Source organism: Vanessa cardui, chromosome 22, assembly GCF_905220365.1.
Source record: "Vanessa cardui chromosome 22, ilVanCard2.1, whole genome shotgun sequence".
Taxonomy (NCBI): Eukaryota; Metazoa; Arthropoda; class Insecta; order Lepidoptera; family Nymphalidae; genus Vanessa; species Vanessa cardui.
In genome coordinates, this window is record NC_061144.1 from 8,364,414 (window position 1) to 8,386,833 (window position 22,420).

General features: G+C 32.6%; 1 protein-coding gene across 11 annotated transcripts in view; it reads left to right on the forward strand.

Moving 5' to 3' along the window:
- The window catches only part of LOC124539375 (multiple C2 and transmembrane domain-containing protein), a 69,989-nt gene extending 47,789 nt beyond the window's left edge, over nucleotides 1-22,200 (forward strand). For 2 of the 11 annotated variants that reach the window (XM_047116746.1, XM_047116747.1), the window contains exons 6-18: nucleotides 5,976-6,127; nucleotides 6,979-7,137; nucleotides 9,765-9,951; nucleotides 11,618-11,814; nucleotides 12,726-12,939; nucleotides 13,439-13,584; nucleotides 14,202-14,347; nucleotides 14,817-14,873; nucleotides 15,530-15,606; nucleotides 18,630-18,736; nucleotides 18,863-18,972; nucleotides 19,199-19,296; nucleotides 19,812-22,200. In XM_047116746.1, coding sequence (XP_046972702.1) covers nucleotides 5,976-6,127; nucleotides 6,979-7,137; nucleotides 9,765-9,951; nucleotides 11,618-11,814; nucleotides 12,726-12,939; nucleotides 13,439-13,584; nucleotides 14,202-14,347; nucleotides 14,817-14,873; nucleotides 15,530-15,606; nucleotides 18,630-18,736; nucleotides 18,863-18,972; nucleotides 19,199-19,296; nucleotides 19,812-19,889 — 1,728 coding nt within the window. In that variant the 3' untranslated portion in view covers nucleotides 19,890-22,200. Of the gene's footprint in view, nucleotides 1-1,431; nucleotides 2,113-4,100; nucleotides 4,249-5,975; nucleotides 6,128-6,978; nucleotides 7,138-9,764; nucleotides 9,952-11,617; nucleotides 11,815-12,725; nucleotides 12,940-13,438; nucleotides 13,585-14,201; nucleotides 14,348-14,816; nucleotides 14,885-15,529; nucleotides 15,607-18,629; nucleotides 18,737-18,862; nucleotides 18,973-19,198; nucleotides 19,297-19,811 lie in introns of those variants that run through there. The other 9 variants (XM_047116751.1, XM_047116752.1, XM_047116754.1 and 6 more) reach the window with 8 other exon arrangements.
- The last annotated feature ends 220 nt before the right edge of the window (nucleotides 22,201-22,420 follow it).

Sequence of the window (22,420 nt, forward strand, 5' to 3'; positions counted from 1 at the left end):
CATTTCTTTTCCTTACCGGCCAGTGGCCAGACATTCGGCCAGCATTAATCGTGAAAAATTAAAATATTACATTACCACATATTCTAAAAATAGTCAATAGACATACCATTAATTAAATTATTCTAATAAATTATATTTATACAATATGTAAAACATAATAACTCTAACAGTATAAGGTATATTGGTATTCAATTACTTTCGTCATAAAGAAAATAATATAAATATCCAAAGTCTACGCGTCATTCCCACTAATTATTTATGCTGTTATCACTAATTCTACGTCATTATTACGTTGTTATGACCTTTGATTTGATATATCATCATAAATATCGTCAACTCTAGATCACTTCTAAGATTCTCTAATCATAATGAAAGCAAAACTATTACATCAGCAATATTATATGATATTAACAATCTTATGAAGTACAAAAACAGATGTTAAAAGTAAACTTGAAAACAATGGTTGTACCTAGAAATAGTGTAAGGCTATATTCACGCAATGGTTCGTTTAATCAGATAGGTTTTTAATAAGCAATGGTCTCTTCAAACCACAATAGTTTTAAAAGCTAGAGACACATCTTTGACATTCAATCGACGCAATATAATTGATCGAAAGCCCGAATAATCTATGGTATTTATAATGGACTAGTGACTCGCTCTAGCTTCGCATGTGTACAATACTAAATATACTACAGAATATGTTTATTGACGACATCACATCAGAAACTTCTGAAATGATCTGTGTATCTTTACTATATTGTCAATGTATATATACAAAAACTTTCCTCGCGAATCACTCTATCTATTAAAAAAATACCGTATCAAAATCCGTTGTGTAATTTTAAAGATCTAAGCATACATAGGAACAGACAGCGGTTAGGGACTTTGTTTTATACTATGTAACGTTTGACGAAAAACAACCGATTTGGATGTCAGAAAAATAGTTAAGAACTTTGATAGTAAAATAAAAGACGAATTAACTTCAGAAATGGATAGTATTTGCATTATACCAAATGCTATATTAATCAAGATCACTCGGTCGTTTATAAGCCAATCGCTCCGAATATGTACATTTGAGGTTTGATTATCTTCACTCCTTCGTTTGGCGCAGTATTACAATCTAGTATACTCAAACGTTAGTATTCCAGATTCCATTAAAAATTCAAATCCGACAAAATATACAGCAGCCCCTTTTATCCAACAGTTTTTATTCCGCCATAACTTGTATGTGTTAGACACGGGACACTGTCCAGTTACATACTGACCATATCTTTAAAACGATCCTGTAAAAACCTTTTGTGTGAATTTGCCCTAAAATAAATAATTTCGTGTGAAACAGCTTATTTATAGTTCAATCTTGAGATACGGCAGGTTTAATTCTTAACTGTTTATTTCCTTGAAAACATCGGTATGTAACGTCGAATTCGTCAGTATGATCATAGCTGTTCCACGAGAAACAAATTCGACACTAAATACTCGATCGCACAATTCGAAAAATCAACTCACATTTATATTCTGTTTTGGTGCAATCTTTTAAATATTGTTATCATTTCACGATCGAGTTCTGTGCTTTCGTTTCGAATTTATTACTGAATAGTTATACTGGTAAAAGATTTCTGGCTCAATACAGGAAAAGATAATTCAAAACGTCGTGCCAAGTGAAATTAACATGTCGGATAAAGACAATAAATTGGATCGACTTAAAAATCGTCTGATTAAACTACACGCTAAAATACACGATCGCGTTGAAGATTTTCAAGATCAAGTTCAAACAAGAATAGAAAGATCGAAGCTGTCAAGGTTCGTGTCACATTTGTCGGATGAAAGAAGCAACTTGGATGAAAGTTCTTTGGACAAAGACACGGATGAAATGTCGTCGATCGGATCGAATGAAATTGAGCGTAGGAAATCTAGTATACCGTCTTTAATCGTCGACGAACCTAATTTAAATGTGGATCCGAAACAAATATGCAAGGATTTCTTGACGATTGAAAAGAATGGCGTTCTTTATCGAAGATGTGTGTCCACATCGAATCTTGCAGCGGATAATGATTCAAATTTCTACAGTTCGAGCGACTCGTGTTTTTCCTGCCTCTCTTCAAGCGATGAAAGGTATGTTTACGCATTTTATCTATATATATTTGTATTAATATGTTTCCAATCAAATCAATTGAAATTGTCCATTTCAATAGAATTGACACTAAAAACTTCAAGGAAAAATATGCCATTCGATATCACCTTCGATTGTTTGGTTTTATCCATTACCTATTATTTATTTAATGTGTTGTAATAAATATTTATTATTACTTATGTGATTACACTATTCAGATATCATTCATATTTGTGATATAGGACCTTTTTATTTGTAAAATATTTAGGTTTTTACAAATTATCAAAATGTATAATGTGTGTTTAAATACTTGATAGATAGATACACATAATACAATATGATATGATACTCGTACATTAGAGTTAACAAAATTAGCATTAGCGATGAGTTTCGTTGGCAATTATACAGCGTGTTTACAAATTGTATTTGAGTATATATTAATGATATTAATTTCACAAATTTCACATACTGGTTTAAGATTATCTAAAAACGGCTTCAAAGTTATTGATGAAATTCTATCATACGTGTGTGCAATATGTATTAAAGGTGCGTGGTGGACCAAACCATCTCCTCAAGAGCACTTTTGAATGTAGGACTTAGCCTAACATCGGGACATATAGAGTATAGAGGCTAATACTTTTTTGTGGTATAAAGTCTAAAACATCTCCAAGTTGTCTCAAGTCATCTCTGTAGAAACAAGTCTTAGCTCAACATTGTGACAAATACAGGCTGGTACTTATTCTAGCGATGAGCGTAAAAGAATAAAGTAACATTGAATTGCATTTGTCACCGTAATTACAATATAGCGAAGAATAATACGTTAAATTCTTCCTTCACGGTTCACAATATTTCGACAGTTTGCAATCTGACGAGATAGATTGCAATCGAACGAATTTTGTAATCTTACGGTGACAAATATATTTTAAATGTAAGTTCAGACTACACTTACGCAAATGCATTTTCTATTACGTTATTGGAAATGATGTTTATAATTCAAACATAATGAATATTAACTACAGATTGTAGATTGTTTAAATATATTTAAATCATATCTTAAATAGGCTTTAAGCTGTTGTTAATAAAACAAACACCCTAAAAAATATTGATTTGTATAGATATTATGTGAACAGTGATCATCCAAAAGCATTTACACTTTTATTTTTGACTTTTAGTTTAGTCTTTAATTACTACCTCTTTTATTACTTATTAACAACTTTTGATTTATTATTTTTAGTTCTTTTAATATTAAGCAATTGGAAAGGGAACTTCAGAATGCATTAAATGTAACATACAACTCATTTAAAATCACACAAAATTACAATCAAAACAAAGAATTATAAGAATTTTATATTTCAATAAATAATATAAAAAATAAAGTTTTAAGTGAAGTCTGAATACGAATAATTCTTATTATATGAATAAATTCTTTTTTTAAATTATTTAATATAAAAATCAATAAACGTTTCGTTATTTCAGAATTGTTTACTCTTAACCATATTATTGTATTATTATGTTTAAATACCGTAGCAGCTCATAATTTTCTCTCGGTTAAAATATCTCAGTTATTGCTCAAATGTCTGCTCAACTGGCATGTTTCATAATTAACGTGCCAAGTTATATGTTACAAGCAATTTTGTAACATCCTACCGCTGCACTTGGCCGTGCTCACTACCATGAAACATTTTATTCAATGCATTTCATATCTTTAAGAGCATTTAAATAACAAACTGAGAAGAAGAACAATAGCTATATTTAATAACAGATATTTCAATTTATAAAATAAAAATAAAAAACAAGATAACATAATAAAGTAACAATTCTTAAAAGAAGCACACAAGTTCATTAGTACTCTTTAATGTATTTATTTTATTTATAATTCAAAATAAAATACCATATATACTTAAAACTAAATTGCCTTGAGAAAATAATTAAATCATTTTTACAACAAATACTTAATATTATTAATACTATATTATTTTATTTCTTACAGAACTTCAGAAATCAGACCTCGCGCTGGTAGCTTGCCACCGGGTCATATACTCGACATTCCAACAGCCATCAATTCCTGTTCAGACCTGATAGAAAAAATCGGCAACCGGTTTCCGAGACTAAAGAGCAAAGGCGATAGAATTCATAGGGTATTTATTATTGGGTGGTGGTTGCATGACGATGGGTGTGACCTAGCCTATTCCAATCATTAAAGGAGTAAAGATAAAAAAAAATCCAGAGGATTTGCTAATAGCTCACCTATATGTTTATAAATAGAACAACACTATTCCATTTCAATATTACTTCCAACATCGATACCAACTGGACCCTAAACGCCATTTTTCACGAATCCAAATTGAATATCACAGTTAAGATATCGACAAGAGATATCACTTAAATTCAATATCAAGTTATTATTTGTCATTACTCCTCCTGTGTTTGGAATTGGGTATATGTGCTTATATAACAACTCAATTTTTGGTCTGGTTTGGTGGCAAGAATAATAGAAAATAGATGGGTATCTATGTGCTAAGTGTTGATTGTGATGATATATGATATGTGAATATAAAAATAATTCTATTTCATTTCAATTAAATGTATAAAAATGTTCAGTAAATTGGAGCTTGTATGGTCTTTGTCGTCGTTTGGGACTTTTATGCTGTTCATCTATGCTTATAATTTTTATATATTTTGTAACAATCAATATTGAAAAATAACACTGTTCTGTCTGTCACGTAATAAATGTGGCAATTTAAAATGAATGTTCTATAATGTAATAATTTTGCTTTTTAATTGTTGTTATGGACTTGCTTTGTTTTATCATAAAGTACAAATAGAACTGAATCGTGTTTTACTAACCAATCTCATTAACCTATGATAATGGATAGACAATTAGTGTTTTAAAGATTGAACACACTTGTGTGAAGCGAAGCGAATAGCCTTTCACAATACCTTAATGATTATTTTAGTACTGTATGTTCATAGGTCTTACGCCTTTTTGTATTTGTGAGTCTGTAGCTACAGGCTTCGCATAGCATTGTTTCCGCTTTATAACAGTGTTCTCGTCCTTAACGAATGATAATTATCGCAATGAATCTAGCTTTAGACAGCGCTGCAATCATATCAACGTGTACGTTTGCTGTATCCATGACGTCATGGTATTCGTTTGGTTTTCGTTATGAATTTGTAAGAAGGTCATTTGATCCAGCAAGCATCAAATTTTCATTAGTAATTGGGTATTGCAATAATATTACATCACCAGTCGACAAATAACAGGATGATCTCGAAATAGACGCCATTTTTATGGTGTCATATTTTAATGGGTAACGAAATAAGCATCACGAATATAAGAATTTGTCAAATGTGTACATATTTCAAATATGGGAACTTCTCGCTTTCGGAAATCGCTGTGACTTGCCAATTGTTTCTTTTGCTCGAATGTATTCGTGATCGAAAGTTTAAACAACAACCCCAGCTACAAAACAAAAAATATTATCTCAGACTGTCTGACATCAAATTCCTTACTATGTGTATATACGTTACCGTAAAATTGTAAATACCGTTAGATTGTAATCTATCTCGCGAAATTGTGAACTGTTGAAAGGTTGCGAACTGCAACATAGTGTTTACAATTTAATGCATTGCTTTTCGCTAGATTCTATAAATCTATCAAAGTAAATTACTGTTAAATTATATAAACTATAACCAAACCTAACCGAAGCATTGTGCACTATCGAAATTGTATGTATTTTATTGTCAGTTGTATAAACTTTCACAATCTTTCGAAAGTTTACAATCTCACGAGATAGATTGTAATCTAACGATGTTTGTAATCTTACTTATATATAGTAAACTAATGATGGATTATTATTTACAGTATTTATTAAAAAACACAAGGCTTAGCGACGTTAATAAGAGACTGAAGGCACAAATATGGAGTTCCGTCGTGACAATAGTTCTAGTTGAAGCGAAAAACCTACCAGCGATGGACTTGGACACGAGGTCCAGCGATCCTTATTGTAAATTTAGGTAATCATTGTTTTATTAAATCTAATCATTCATTTATTTATATATTAATCTGTAAATGTTTTAACATTACCCAATTCTGATCTAAGTAACAAATTATTAACACTATATCAAATTCAATAATAATTTTAAGTAGGGCTTTTGTTCTGTCGACAGCGCGATCGTTATTATGGTAGAGATATGAAATAACTTTTATTATTTTCAAGTTTTTAAGTTTAAACAACGATCTTCCCTTTTACTGTGCCGACATTTGGTCAAAATACATTTCTGATTCGCATCGTCTGTTGTCTTTGTAACTTCCATTTGACTGTTATAGTACGACACAACTTAAATGTAGCATCTGCAAATCTCGTAAAACCGATCACATTCGATTTAAGTACGCTATCACCAATTATCATTATTTAGTTCTTATGTGAATATGACCTATACACAAACGTAATGATTTGTAATATCACATGACCTAATATATTCGTTAGTTGGACAGGTCGATTTAAATGCACTTGCTTTCTCGGGTTGAACTGACGCGAGAATCTATAGCGACGAATAACGTCGAATGGTAACAGGGAGCTATTTGTATTGGTTGTATAAATCGGCAGTAATCGGTTTTATTGAATTTGCCGATGCTATCTAAGTTGTGTCGTACTATACTATCTTAATCTTGAATATAATATTTTTTGCACACTACAATTATACAATTGACACAACAATAATAACTACATATTGTTTGTTACTATATAACTGCGACATATATATTATAATATCGTATAAGAAAAGTTTGTCACGCGAACAAGCTCTTAATCCGAGTCGTTAATTAACGTTTTGAGATCATATATTTTAATTATGGTTTCTTTCAGATTAGGTAACGAAAAATACAAAAGTAAGGTAGTGTGGAAGACTCTTCATCCTTCATGGCTGGAACAATTCGACCTCCACTTATATGATGATCAAGAGCAAATCTTAGAAGTAACGGTATGGGATAAAGACAAACAGACTAAGGATGATTTTTTAGGAAGGTAAGTCAAACGAAGTTTTACTATATTGTGTTTTTTTTTATTGAATTAATTAAATTATTCTTTTCTTATTAAGGTTTGTATCGTAAAGAAGAAAAGTGTTATTTCAAATAATGCTAGTTATACCAATTCTTTGTATAGTTTTTTTGTAAATACAGAGTAAATAATTCTTTGAAATATTTTGAGTGAAAAATCGAAATAGACATTATGAATGAAACTTAGCTTAGCTTAGGTTGCACGTGACGCTTTGTCGCTACGAAAACTAAAAGCTCGAACGTGCATTTACAACGCCCTATACATTATATAACCTGATTAACAAAGTCTATGTAGTACACTATTAGCGACGTGTAGTTTAACACTAATTGTATACTTCAAAAAGCAAATTTTAATGCTCATTGCATTAAAATTTTTATTAAGTAGTCGCCCACGGTTTGCTAGCATTTTAGGGTGTTAGTTGTCATGTGTTAAGTAAAGAAGTAGTTTTCTTCGTACTAAATTTCATCAAATTCGGTTCAGCCGTTTGGTCGTGAAATAGAGAGATAAACAGAGTTGCTTTCACATTTATAATATTAATATAGGTGTTGCTTGATGAACTGAATAGATTATGTAGGTAGTGTAAAATAAATTCTGTAATTGATAAAAATCAAAATATATACAGAAACATACTTACGTAACTATTATGATTTTGAGTCACAAAAGCGCATTGTTAATTTATTACGTTGAAATTAAAAGTTTACGACTTAGTATGTATATTACGAGCCGCCTTGGTGTGACGTCAGATAGGCAAAAACTATCATTTCAGTATTATCTGGAACGTAGATACAGAACTTTCTCGGAGTTTTTATGCTTTTATTTGTAAAACTAGACACTACATACAAAATATTTATAATTGTCAACATTAAATGAGTGACGGTCGTATATACACGACTGTTGTTTATAAAATTAATTTAATTTTATGGCATGAAAATGTGTTAATTTTGCAAAAATATATTTTATGTGGCTTCCTATTAAGAAAATCAACATTTTGAAGTACTTTTTCAAATTTATCGCAATACCCTATTTCAGTTTTTTTCCAGCTTGACAATACTATATTGAACGATAAAATATTTTTATATTTTTAAAATAAGAATATATTAAATTTGTTATACGATACCAAGGGTCCAACGGGATTAAAAATAAAATAATTTATTAAGCGAGCTTTTCAACATGTTTTGTTTTGTTAAGCGTACACCTGTTTGTTAGCCGACAAAACAAATAAACGTATGAAATATGTGGCATTCAAAATAAACTGAAGTTAGATGATTATCTATATATGAAATGGAAACCCAGCTTCACCCGTGTAAGATACACAAATCTAGACAATTACGGTTTATCCTTTACTTTTCATATAACATATAACTTTTTCATATACATTGTTCTTTAATTTATTCTGGATAAGTTTCCATTGAGTCTACCCTAACACGGAATTATTTCTGAACGCACCCGTAAACGTCAAACTTGATCGCCCGTTAACTGTCATGTCATTGAATTTTATGGTTTTAATATCATATATCGATTAAATCTGTGCCCAAATAAAAGCCATAATAAAAAAAATAAAAATCGATTAAACGAATTTTGAGGGTATTTATTACGGTTGTCGACTAAAAAGTCATTATTTTTTAACGATCTATAATTGTGGGTAGGTTTCGATCGTAGAACTGCACGATATTTTAATATAGATCAAAGTCTCAGGATACTGTAGCACAAAAAAGAACTGTAACAAACGGACGAATTTTATTATTTTGGTGTGCGTAATACTTACCAAATATCATTCTTTACTAATGCGCTTATATTGATTTGTCATTCTCAGAAGGCTAGAGAAAAGATAAACTAATTTTTTATCAATTTCGTTGATTAAACGCTATACATATTGTGAGAAAAGCCTTGAACATGAATGTGGCCGGATATAAAGGTAGAGGACGACCAAGGAAAGGATGGATGGATTGTGTGAAATTTGGATGGATTGTCTGACAGACAAGTATAGAAGGAGAGACATGCTGCGCCGATCCCAAATAATATTGGAATAAGGGCAGGAGGATGATTCGTTGATTAAACGCTGATAAAATCAATATAATGTATGACACTCGGGGTTATATATGGAAATGAATATATTTATATATAAAGACTCAAAGAAAACTCGCTACTCTCGCCACAAATTCTCTATTTTTTTAATTCTTAGTTTAGTGTTGTCATACGAAACAATTTGCAAATTAAAGTAGGGAAAAATGCTTCGAAACGTGCAAATGAATACGCTTTACATAAATTTACAATAATGATTATAGTTGAATTTTGTAGTCAAATTTCAACTGTAATCATAATTACTATTATCATTATGTAAATGTAATTTAGGTTAATTTATTATTTTGAGATCTGAACATATTATCTCAGTGAGACAAAATAATTTACCTATTTTCAAAGGTCAAATAGTAATTTTCTGAATACTTCGTATACAGGCTATTTGCTTTGTGGCTAATTCGCGAAATAGTTATTTCTACTGGTAGTTTTAAATTTATTGGAAAATGACAAATCAAATCTTGCTTTTGTTCGGATTCCGCGTAACATAGTTAACTTAATTACCTATTATATTTTAGATGTACAATAGATCTCTCAACATTAGAAAGAGAGAAGACACACAACATATGGCAGGACCTCGAAGACGGTAATGGACAAATATTTCTCCTATTAACAATAAGTGGTACCACACAATCGGAAACAATCACAGATCTCGCTAGCTATAGAGAAAACCCTAGGGATGTTGAAATTATCGAGAGGAGATATGTAAGTATATTATTTTAATATGTATAATCCTAAATAGGCAAGAGTTCAAACCTTTACAGGCCAACTAATTTTTTAAAAATTTTATTGGTTGGTATTTTTAATAATACCGTATCAAACTAATCTTCGTGTTATTGATGTGAATAATTATTTATCACGCAGAAAATGTTATATAAATCCGTAGCGGACATAAAATTTGGCATGAGAAAGTGTAGGGCAGAATTATATTTTTAAACTTACAAAAAATGTAACAAGCCTAAAATAAATAAAACGTCAAAGTCAGTTTAAATAAAACAATTATTGTTGATTTTATACAATCTTTTGATTTGATTTGAACTTGATATTTTTTGAGGTTAGGTTAAGTAGAGTAACTGAATAATATATAATTATTTGACCCATTATAACCACCAAATTTCAGCACACAAAGCATACGTCTCATTAAAATTTAAATCAATGCCCCATTCAACCTTCACGTATGTTGGCAATATTCCAATCCCAACATTAGTGAGAGCTCGTCTTTTAAGAATGCTTTCAAAGCAAGATTCTCTTTATACGGAGATGTAAAGCAAAGTGAAGCACTATCATTCATTTTTCATTTGAAAATTTAATAAACCGAAAGACATAATATTAATTCGAGACAATGATACCGCTTGACAAATACTTTATGTTGTATAAAATATACATTAAATTAATAAAGCTTTTTGTGTTATTCAAAGATAAGAAGCGTAAAATACATTTAGTCATAAAATAAGTTTTTTATATTGCATTTCGTTTTTGCTTTTAAATATTTTAAAAACAATATTACTCCAATATAAACAATAAAAATTACGCAAGTATAATTCCACATAGAAATGTGTAATTTTACATAAATAAATAACATTAACATGAACGCACCTTCAATCATTTAACGTTATTTTTTTAAAATCTATAAGTAACGTTAAATATAACGTTGTTACTTAAACGACGATTTTTAAAGCTCAAACTTAAAAACGACAACTTAGTTCGCACTTCGCAGACAGGGTCTGAAAAATTCAACGGTTTACGTCTCCCTTAACGATGTAAACGTCGCAGGTTTATTTCCCTTGTGACTGTTGTCCTTCCTATAAAAAACTACGTTTATTAATTGAAGGGAAAATATAAACGTCGGAATTTTACTGACATTTTACCCAGCTTATATTAATACGTACTTTTATTCTGCTTTCGTCATTCTCTGTAGCTTATTGGCATCGCGGCGATGAGAAATTAAACTAGCTTTGCCTGCGACTTTTTGTGCGATTGTGTTTAACAAAAAAATCATTTTTGTTGCCTAAGTTATTTCACATTACATCTACAACTATCTGCCAGTGAAAGTCCTGTCAAAATTAGTCCAGCCATTCCAGCGATTAACCGGAAGAAATATGTAGATAGGATTGGTATATGTATCGGTATACATACACATACATCTAGTAAAAAGCATTTAATTTGGTATTACAAAGAGACACTTAAATTTTATTACATGTGTAAATTTATATGTATCCGCATAAATGCGTCTTAATTGTGACCATCTCCGATAAAGTCACGCCCATTTCTAAAGTGTTCCTCATTAAGATTACAGTTTTTTACCTCAAGTATTGCTTGCGTATTAATTCTTGTTGTCATATTTCAAGAACCCCTTTGAAATTAATTACAGGCGTGGCACAGACTTAACGAGACCACCAGCGGCGTCGGGTGGCTGTGCGTCAAAGTATACGGTGCTAAGGGCTTAGCGGCTGCGGATTTAGGGGGGAAGTCAGATCCTTTCTGCGTACTGGAACTCGGTAATGCTAGGCTACAAACACACACGGAGTATAAAACGCTCACGCCTAACTGGATGAAGATATTTACCTTGTAAGTTTTGTTTATTTTTATACTCAGTAATTACTTCGGCCAAATAAGTAGATACAGTAGTACCAAATATCGTCGCGTCTATCTTATTCTAGTCTGTGGCCAACTTAAATAAATGAGATTTGTAACGAAAAGAGTTTTACTTAGTGGTAAAGTCTTGTCCAAGATCGTCTACGTAACAACTCATCAGGTGTTCTACCATCAAACTGCAATGCTAAGTATATTTGAGTTCCGGTTTGAAAGGCGAGTGAGCCATTGACACATCAGGCACGAACGATGCCTGAGTTCTCAAAGATGGTGGTACATTACCACCATCACTAACTTTGACAATATAAGAAATAGTTAAAATTTCTTACGTGTCAATGTATGTGTATATATAATGTTATCAGGTGGTTAATTTGTCCGTCCGCCTACTGCTTCCCCGGATTTTAATCTACGATGTTCTGTTAAATGTCATGTATTCTCTGAATTTTTATTTACGTATTTTTGACTAACGTTTATGAATAATGAAGGTGAAATATAACGATAATAAGATTAAAAATAACGTTATAAATACTGAAATTTTATGCATTTTTTTATCTGCATGTTTTCTTTCAATTTAAAATTGAATACTTTCAAAAATGACATATTTATTGCCTTATCAGATGTAAGACCATATATTTTACTAAAAATTTAGATAGGAAACGAATGCTTTGAAAAATAAGGATACCTACTATTATATATATTTTTAGAGTCATCATATTAAATGTTACTAACATATATATTATATATTATTATATATGTTAATGCAGCTAGAGCTTACCTCAGGGGTGAGGCATACTAAAATAAACGTATAAAATCGATAATTATAAAGTGTGGAATTATTATTTTAATATAGATTCCCAAGAGCGTTAAATGTTATTTTTATATTTCAGCACAGTTAAGGATATAAGTTCGATATTAGAATTAACGGTGTACGATGAAGACCACGATCACAAAGTTGAATTCCTCGGTAAACTGGCAATACCATTGTTGAATATAAGAAACGGGGAAAAACGGTGGTTCGCGTTAAAAGATAAGAAGATGCGGGCTAGAGCGAAGGGGAATTACCCACAGATTTTGTTGGAAATGAGCGTCATATGGAACCCTGTAAGATGTATAAAGTTATTTAATATAAAGCATAAGACATAGAGTCGAAATGGCCCAGTGGTAAGAAAGCATGCATCTTAACCGATGATTGCGGGTCAAACCCAAGCAAGCACCGCTGATTCATGTGCTTAAATTGTCTTTATAATTCATCTCGTGCTCAGCGGTGAAGGAAAACATTGTGAGGAAACCTGCATGTGACAAATTTCAAAGAAATTCTGCCACATGTGTATTCCACCAACCCGCATTGGAACAGCATTGGTGAATATGTTCCAAACCTTCTCCTCAAAGGGAGAGGAAGCCTTTAGCCCAGCAGTGGGAATTTACAGGCTGTTGTTGTTGTATAAGACAATGAATTTTTGGAGTGTTTTCCACACAAAGTTTAGAATCTTTTACTTAAAACCCTTTTTAAAAACTATGAAGTCTAAAGGATTTCTGGAAGTAGTCCTCGTTCTTTCGTCAGAGTATATCTTTAGTTATATTAATTATCATTTTTATTTAGCTGAAAGGAGCAATCCGAGTTGTGAACCCAAAGGAACCGAAATACATGCATCAGGAGGCTAAGTTCAAAAGGCAGTTGTTTATTCGTAACGTAATGAGACTGAAGGCTATAATCATGTGGTTTATTGAAGTTGGGAAAATTTTACAGTAAGTACCAACAACATAGGAAAACATTTAAATAACAATACAAGATAGTTTATATATAAACATATATGAACTGACATCATCAAACATCACACATACGTATTTACTCACATACACACGTTTTACAAGTCGAAACTCACACAAACATTATTTGTGTACACACATACAAACAATAATGACGAATAATCAGCGTAAACATTTCCACCCGATGATTACTTTAAATGTTTTTAATTCAACGTTTAATTGTTAAAATATTGTTTTGTTTCAAATTGTTCCTCCCACACCATAAAGTAAAATATGGCCAAAAGACTTGACTGTAAGGCACGCGTCGATTAAAATTACTTTGACCTAAACACAGTTAAGATGCTCTTATATATTTTTTGACACCGTAATGTAATAAAAAAGGACAATTCATTATAGATATCAAGAAATAATTCGAAATTTAAAAAGATTTCCTATTAAAAATAAATACATAAGTATCGAGGGACTTAATTTACGTAACTCTTTAAGTTTTTTCCGATTAGGTTCTACGCTATTCTCGTAAAATATTTTGCTATTAATACTTTGGTATAGTAATCTTTGAATATTTCTCTTAAGGAGTTAATACTTTTCTCTTCCAGAGATTGTTTTGAATGGGAATCCAGGATAAGATCGTTCATAGGTCTGCTAGCGTGGCTAGCGTTTTGTTACAACTATCAAATGTGGATGTTGCCCTTTTTATTATTAACATTTTTTGCGAGAAACTGGCTTATTTATAGACTAACGGGTAAGTTTTATTACGATTTTTTTTATTATAATTATTTAAATTTAGAATCAATTCTTTATTTCCTTTTTTCAGCGTTCGAATTAGATATTCGTTAATTTTTCAACGTAATTTTTAGTAAAAAAGTTAATATCATTAAATGCGTAAATATATATTTATTTCAACTAAAACTAGTTACTGTATAAATCTTGACCGCGTGGAATGGTGGCAAGAATGCTAGCAGCATTTCCCCGTTGAATCGCAATTGCGATCCTCTGGGCAAAAAACGAACCAGCCCTCATGTCACCAGCGGAGGCAATGAGGCACCACTACTCCAAGGGTCAAGCATTTCAACAGCAACTTTTATATATTTTTTATATATTTATTTAAGCATTTAATTTAATGTTATAAATTAATTCTATAGATGTACAGATAACTTGGAATGGAGAATAAATGGGAATATTTTCGTTAAGTTTCTATTTTTATTTTGTAGTTCCATTAAAACGTTTCCGATGTAGTCCTTGGGCGTGTCTGAAAGAATTATTTTGTAGTAAGTTAAAGGTGATTGTTGTAACGTTTTGCATGATTGACTTTTATCAAAATGAAAAGTTTGTTGTGATAACATTTTTAATGTAACGCTTGTAAATAGCTTGTGTAATCCGTTTTTATCTCGTTCGTATTTTAGGTGTCGATATTTGAAAATCCTGAATGTTTTGCGTTCTAAAAGTTTTTTGACATAATGCCAAAGCAGTAATTGTTTACAAGAAAATATTTGCAAACTGCATATCTTAACGCGCTTGCATATAATATTTTAATAAATCATCCAAATACATTAATACATTATACATTTTGCTTTGTCACACTAACATACAGAAATGTAAACTACTATAATTTTATTAATAGTGCCACCACACGTGTGGTTCATTAATTTTTAATACAATGTCATGGGAATATTATATGCAACATTTGCTAATTGAATTTGTAAAGAGAACTAAGTGTCCTTGATGAATACCATGTTATTAGAAATAATATTTTATGAATAATTAATACTGTACATTATGATACAAAATAGCAACAGTTAGTTAAGCGAATTGTCCGCCATTTTACTTTTTTAAATATGATTTAATCGGTAACACAGACACGAATAAAAAAAGTCCAAAGTATTTGATGATGAGCTCATTTTTATTTTGAATGAATGACTTTCAGGCGGAAATCCTCTGCTTTTACCTGTGGATGATGATGATCTACTAGCCGAAGAAGATGACGAGGAAGAAGTAGACAAGGTAACAAAAATGTAGCCTGTAAATTTCCCACTGTTCGGCTAAAGTCTTCTTTGCCTTTGAGTAGAAGGTTTTTTTTTATGGCATAGGTGGCAAACGAGCAGGAGGCTCACCTGATGGAAAGTGACTACCACCGCCCATGGACATCTGCAACACCAGGGGGCTTGCAGGTGCGTTGCCGGCCTTTGAGAAAGGAGTACGCTCTTTTCTTGAAGGTTCCCATGTCGTATCGGTTCGGAAAAACCGCCGGCGAAAGCTGGTTCCACAAAGTAGTTGTGCGAGGCAGAAAATGACTGAGAAATCGCGCTGTTGTGGATTTTCGGACATCAAGGTAGTGCGGGTGAAACTTAGAATTTTGGCGAGATGTCCGAAGGTGAAATTCAGCAGCCGGGATTAATCCGAACAATTCCTCGGAACATTCCCCGTGAAAAATTCGGTAGAAGATGCAGAGTGATCCAACATCTCTACGCAAAGCCAAAGGATCAAGGAGATCGGAAAGGGCTTTATCGTCGATAACTCGGGCCGCTCTACGTTGAATGCGGTCAAATGGAAGGAGCTGGTACTGGGGAGCACCCGCCCAGAGGTGAGAGCAGTACTCCATGTGAGGCCGAATTTGCGCCCTGTAAAGTTTTAGGCGATAGGCCGACGTGAAATACTGTCTCGCCTTGCTGAGCACACCCAGCTTTTTTGAAGCCAATTTGGCTTTGCCTTCCAATTGACCGCGGAACTGAACGAGGCTCGAAATATCAACGCCAAGTATTCCGATACTACCTGTAGCGGCTATCGGAATGTTCTCAAATTGTGGAGATACGACAAATGGTGTTTTTTTAGCGGTTAACGCGCAAACTTACGTGTTTTTGGGGTTGAAATGGACTAGATTTAGTCGGCCCCAATTCGAGACTTCGTTTAACGAAGATTCGATTTCAGACACAAGTTTGTTCCGGTTCTCTTCGACGTTTTCCCGAGAAATATTAGCGCGGCCGGTGTATAAGGTGTCAACGGTACTGTCGTCTGCATAGCAATGAATGTTCCCGATTTGCAACAAATCATTGATATGCAGAAGAAACAGAGTGGGTGATAGAACGCAGCCTTGTGGAACACCAGCATTGACGAATTTTAAGTCGGAGCATGCACCGTCGACAACGACCTTGATGCTCCGATCTGCCAAAAAGCTGGTAATCCAATTGCATAATTTCCCGGGAAGCCCATAGGAAGGAAGCTTCGAAAGAAGCGCTTTGTGCCAGACGCGATCGAAGGCCTTCGCTATGTCCAAGCTGGCTGCTAATGCCTCCCCCTTGCTCTCAACTGCTTCAGCCCATCTATGAGTAAGGTAAACTAGAAGATCACCGGCCGACCGACCCCGACGGAAACCGTAATGGCGGTCGCTAATCAGCTGGATCTCCTCTAGATACCGCAGGAGCTGGCAGTTAATAAGGGACTCCATTACCTTGGAGAGCAAGGAGGTGATGGCTATAGGCCTATAATTGGACGGATCTGAGCGGTTGCCTTTTTTAGGGATCGGGTGCACCAAAGCTGTCTTCCAGGAGTTCGTCGGGACGACGCCTAATGTGTAGGATTGCCGGAAAAGACGCGTTAAGACCGGTGCCAACTCGGGAGCACATGTCCGTAGCACGATTGGAGGGATGCCATCAGGTCCACTCGACTTATGAATATCCAAGGAAAGAAGTGCTTTGCGAACTGCACTTTGCCGGAATTTAACCTCTGGCATCGTGATATCACACCGCGGAATTGTCGGTGGAGACTTTCCTTGGTCATCCAGAGTAGAGTTCGACGCGAAGAGAGAGCCTAAAAGATCAGCTTTCTCTTTCGCGGTATGGGCCAATGACTCACCGTCCCTGTGCAGAGATGGAAACGAAGGCTGACTAAAATTCCCTAAGACAGCCTTAGCGAGAGACCAGCCATTCAGCGTGGTGGGCATTAAAGTCGCCCAGAATAATGATCTCTGCGGATGGAATCTGCTGCAGCACGGAATCTGTAGCCACTTGGACGTGCTCAACCAGTCGGTCGGTTTCGGCATTACCGCTATTGGACCTATAAAGGCACGCATAGATTCGCGGATGGTCATCGCAGTCTACACGCAGCCAGATAATCGATAGGTCCTGTCCTTCAAGGCTGCCGAGGCGTCGAGAACAGATATCATCTCTGACGTAAACGCATACCCCAGCTCGTGGCACAAAGGAATGTTCCAATTTGTACCCAGGGTACGAAAGAAAAGTCGTATCGGCAGGAGAAGATATCTGGGTCTCGGTTAGAAAGAGGCCGGCTTCGCCGTTTCCAGATGGTAGTGAACGGCGTTGAGGTTAGAGTTGAGTCCCCTTATGTTGCAGAAGTCCACAGCGAGGGTGGTAGGGGTTGCCTTATGATGCCTGCTCCGCTTGCCTCGAACAGTGGCGAGCGCAAAATTGCCCCCTCCCAGAATTCGGAGGGCAGCCTTGGCATCCCTGCTCAGGTGGTGTATGTCCTGAGCATGTATGCCCAGAGAGGGATTCTCCACCGCTGTCGCTGGTGGTACCCTCCTGGGGTAATTTAACCATATTCTGCACAACCATCAAGTTTTGGGGGGGAGGGGGATTGGGCCTCCGGAACTCTCACTTACCGGGCGAAACGCGGTAGCATAGCTACCACTTTACGCCGATTTTAAGTGAGAGAGTGGTACTTCCCCGGGCGTGCCGGCAGATTCGGCTGTAACCCGAAGGTATACAGCGTGGCACTACCGCTTACATTGTGTTGGTGAAAGAGGAGCATATTCCACCAAACCTTTTTTTTGAACGAGGAGAAAATACGTTTACGCATGCGGCCCGGTTGTGAGACCGGGACGGGTATATGGGATTCAACCGTGCCAAACCGTGCCAACCAAAATGGAAAAATCAATCATTATAAAATGAAGAACAACAAGAACGAGTGGTTTGGACTATTTGTAAACTAAACACTAAAGCTTTGCATAAACAGTACAGATTTCATAGATATTTTATTTTCTAATGGATGTTATATATTTTTTGTTACAGGAGGAAAAGAAATCTCTAAAAGAAAGATTGCAAGCAATACAAGAAGTGACACAAACAGTACAAAATGCCATCGGTTACGTAGCTTCTTTAGGAGAAGCTGTAAAAAAGTAAGGAAAATAACTAATTTAAATTCATTATTTAACTATACATGGGTACTTTTTAAGTAAATAGACAATTTTTTATAATTCTAAATATATATTAGGAATAACTATTGTTTATTTTTGTCTTTTCAGTCTTATGAACTTTACAGTGCCATATCTTAGTTATATAGCTATAATTATGCTAATGGGAGCCATGTTCGTTTTATATTTGATACCGTTGAGGTATCTTCTTATGGCGTGGGGTGAGTTAACAATGTTATTATGAATGCAATGAATTTATAATTTACTAAAACTAAGTATAAGAAAGAGATCTTGAGATGAGCCACTAATAAATAAAATATTATCATAAGTAAAATGAGTCCCACGTTGGGCGCCAGGATTTTTTTTAATACCTATTATCGTAACTTTATTCAATGATTACCAAAACGTATAGCCGAAAACGAAATCCTAATAAAAAACATTTTTCAGGTATTAACAAATTTACAAGAAAAATACTTCGTCCCCACACCATACCTAATAATGAAGTTATCGACTTATTATCAAGGGTACCAGATGATGAAACTTTGGTAAGATTGTATGCAATATTTCTATGATTTGTGTGTATGTTGTACACCATTACCGAAATCCTCAGTGCAAAAGCATTACGTAGTTCTTGATTTAACATACGTATGAGAAAATTTAATTACTATTTTTTTATTTTTCGTAAGTATCAACCCTTAACCTACCTTTTATGGGAAACGGATAATTTTGCATAGATTGGAGAACGTTAGGAGTTCATTCTACCACGTAGTTTGATTGGTACAAATGTGTAATGCATCAAATAAGCAAAATATATAAAAATATTATGTGTGGAAGTTATAGTCAGTCAATAATCTTAATGACATTATCATTATAGATTTGAAAGTTTATACCTGGATACATAATGTACTAGCAACATAACTCTTACAAATGTACGTAATAATATACACATACATTACATAACAATACATAACCAAATGTTTGAATGTTTTTAAATAAAGATATAAGTTAATATAAATATTTCGATTACATAATTGTAATTTCTCTCACTTTCAACTTTTAGTTAGACATCAGAGAACTGAAGCCCCAGCCACCAGGTGACAACAGACGAGACGCCCGGAAGAAGCATAAGGCAGCGTAACAAAAATATATATTATTGTTAAGAAAATTAAATAGTCACCTTTTTTCAAGTGGCAACACTGTTGTAATAAAAATAATAATTTTATTGAGTTGGATGTAAGTGCATCACAAATCACAACGTAAATGAAAGTAAAATTCTGTTTAATTAAATGTTGTCATATAAAAAAAATATTACCATTTTAGTATATTTTCTGTTACTTTTAAATTTCTATATTTTTTAAATAGATTTGATTTTTCTTGTGTGTTGCAATTGTTGACAAGATGTAATGAATAGTACCTCTTTTAGCGTCCATTAGAAATTTGTTCATTAAATCAAAATGCATTATATAGTACTGTAAGTATGGATTTCGAAATAAGTTTATATTGCTTATGCAAGGTGCTGACTGTTGTAAAGTAAGCCGTTCGAATATAGTTACACGTAATAAGAAACAATTATTCTAAAAAAAAAACATTATTTAATTTACTGAAAATACCGCAAAAACCGATCAAAATTTTCGATATTAATATCAATTTTAATAAATGTGTATTATTTTAAAGTTATGAATGAATGCTTTATTATTAAAAGTATATAAAGTTTTCGATACACTCATTATTATTCATTCACTCATGGTTTTTAAAACTTTTCCCACTTCACCTTTTTAAAGCAATGATATATAAAATTATTTCACGTTATGTAAAAAATAATGTACAAATATTTTGCGATGTATAATCTGTGATTTGAAAGATCTTTGTTTATGGTTGCATGGAAGTCATTTCTTGATAAATGTTTACTATAACACCAATTATTGTAAATATGGTCCAAGACCAGCTGAAACCTTATCTCGACTCTTCCATTTTTTGTTGTATTCATAGTTTATAGATCTTCGATAGGTTCCGCTAGTTAACTTTATTAGAATATGAAATAGTTTAAAATAATAATTCGAATATTATATTAAAAAATCGTTGCATTTATAATAAGAATGTAAATAATCAAATTAATATTGTAACGCGTAGGTAGAATTTTTAAAATGTACCATTTTTTTGTAAGAAGTGTTATATTTTTTGTTAGTGTTGATATTTATAAAATATTATTAATGATGTACGGTAACATTTTCATTAGAAAAAAACCGCAATAGAATAAGACTGAGACCAATCTCATGAGAACTTAGAAACCATATAATAATACAATATTAAATAAATAATTTACATACATAATACTTATCTAAATTCAAACATTTCAATCTTTGACTTACTTCTATAATATAAGCTGTTTAAAGCTTATTTATAATAGCGGGATCCTAATTAGATTTGTTAAAAGTTTATACTGTATATTTTAAAAGATACTATTTCAAAACCGTGTATGATTTACAAAATATAATTAAATAATTTTCCGTTATATAACAATATGGTATTGGTCGCTTAAATAATGAGAATGCCGACAAAATCAGCAAATGAACAGGTAGCATTTTCAAAAACTACTATTTCTACTAAATATTTGTAATAAAATCTTTACTTGTATTTAGAATTGCTGTATGTGAAATTAATATTTTCCATCAAAATAATATCTAGTCATGCGTTTTAACTTTCTGAACTGAAATTAATATTTTTAAATTATTTTACGCTATAGGCACAATTAAAAGCACTTATTCACTAAAAGCGCACATCATGCACATTTAAAATAAAATTATTATTAGCTGCATCTTATTGTGATATAGATAAAAATGATAATATTTAATTTAAAATAAAGTCATACTTTTATTAAACTTTAAGTGCTTCTAATTTATAGTCTTCCAATAAGGAGGCAACATTGGCGGTGTTGATTTTATTCTAGTTCAAATAATATTTTTCATTATTATTTTAGTAAGGATTCGATGTCAATTTTTTCGATTTCAATTCATTAATTTTAAGTTTGTATTAAATTTCTTTGTACTGAAATATGACATTTATTTAATTTAAATGTAGAAAAAAAAACAAAAAAATATATTTTCGCTATCATACAACATTAACTGTGAAATTTAGCAAATATATTTATTAGAACTCTTACTTGTCATTTATTAAATTTATGTTTTTAAATAAAAAAATGTAGTAAATATATCTTATTATACACAAATTATAATTATACTAAATTTCCTATTCAACCAATTTTGTTACACAACTGCTTGTAATATACTCCTTAAATGATAAGAAAAAAAGATTCGCAATATATCTATATTACTGCATATACATCTGAATAAGTTTAACTTCCATTCAAATAAAAAAATTAAGACAAACGGTGATGATCAATGTTAACGCTTTTCATATTTTAAGAAAATTAAAAAATATTATTATCTTAACTGTGATTTATTTAAATTAACCCAATTATCATTAAATTTCACTCTTCTTTTTAATAAGCGAAGATTTGGGGGGGGATTAAGTGCCGAAAGATATTGATAATTACATCGAGAAATAAAATAAATTCATAAGACACATTAGTTATATTTATTTTAAACAAGCTTACAACATATTTGGCGACAGATTAAATATATCTAAGTACAAAATATCACTTAAACTAAA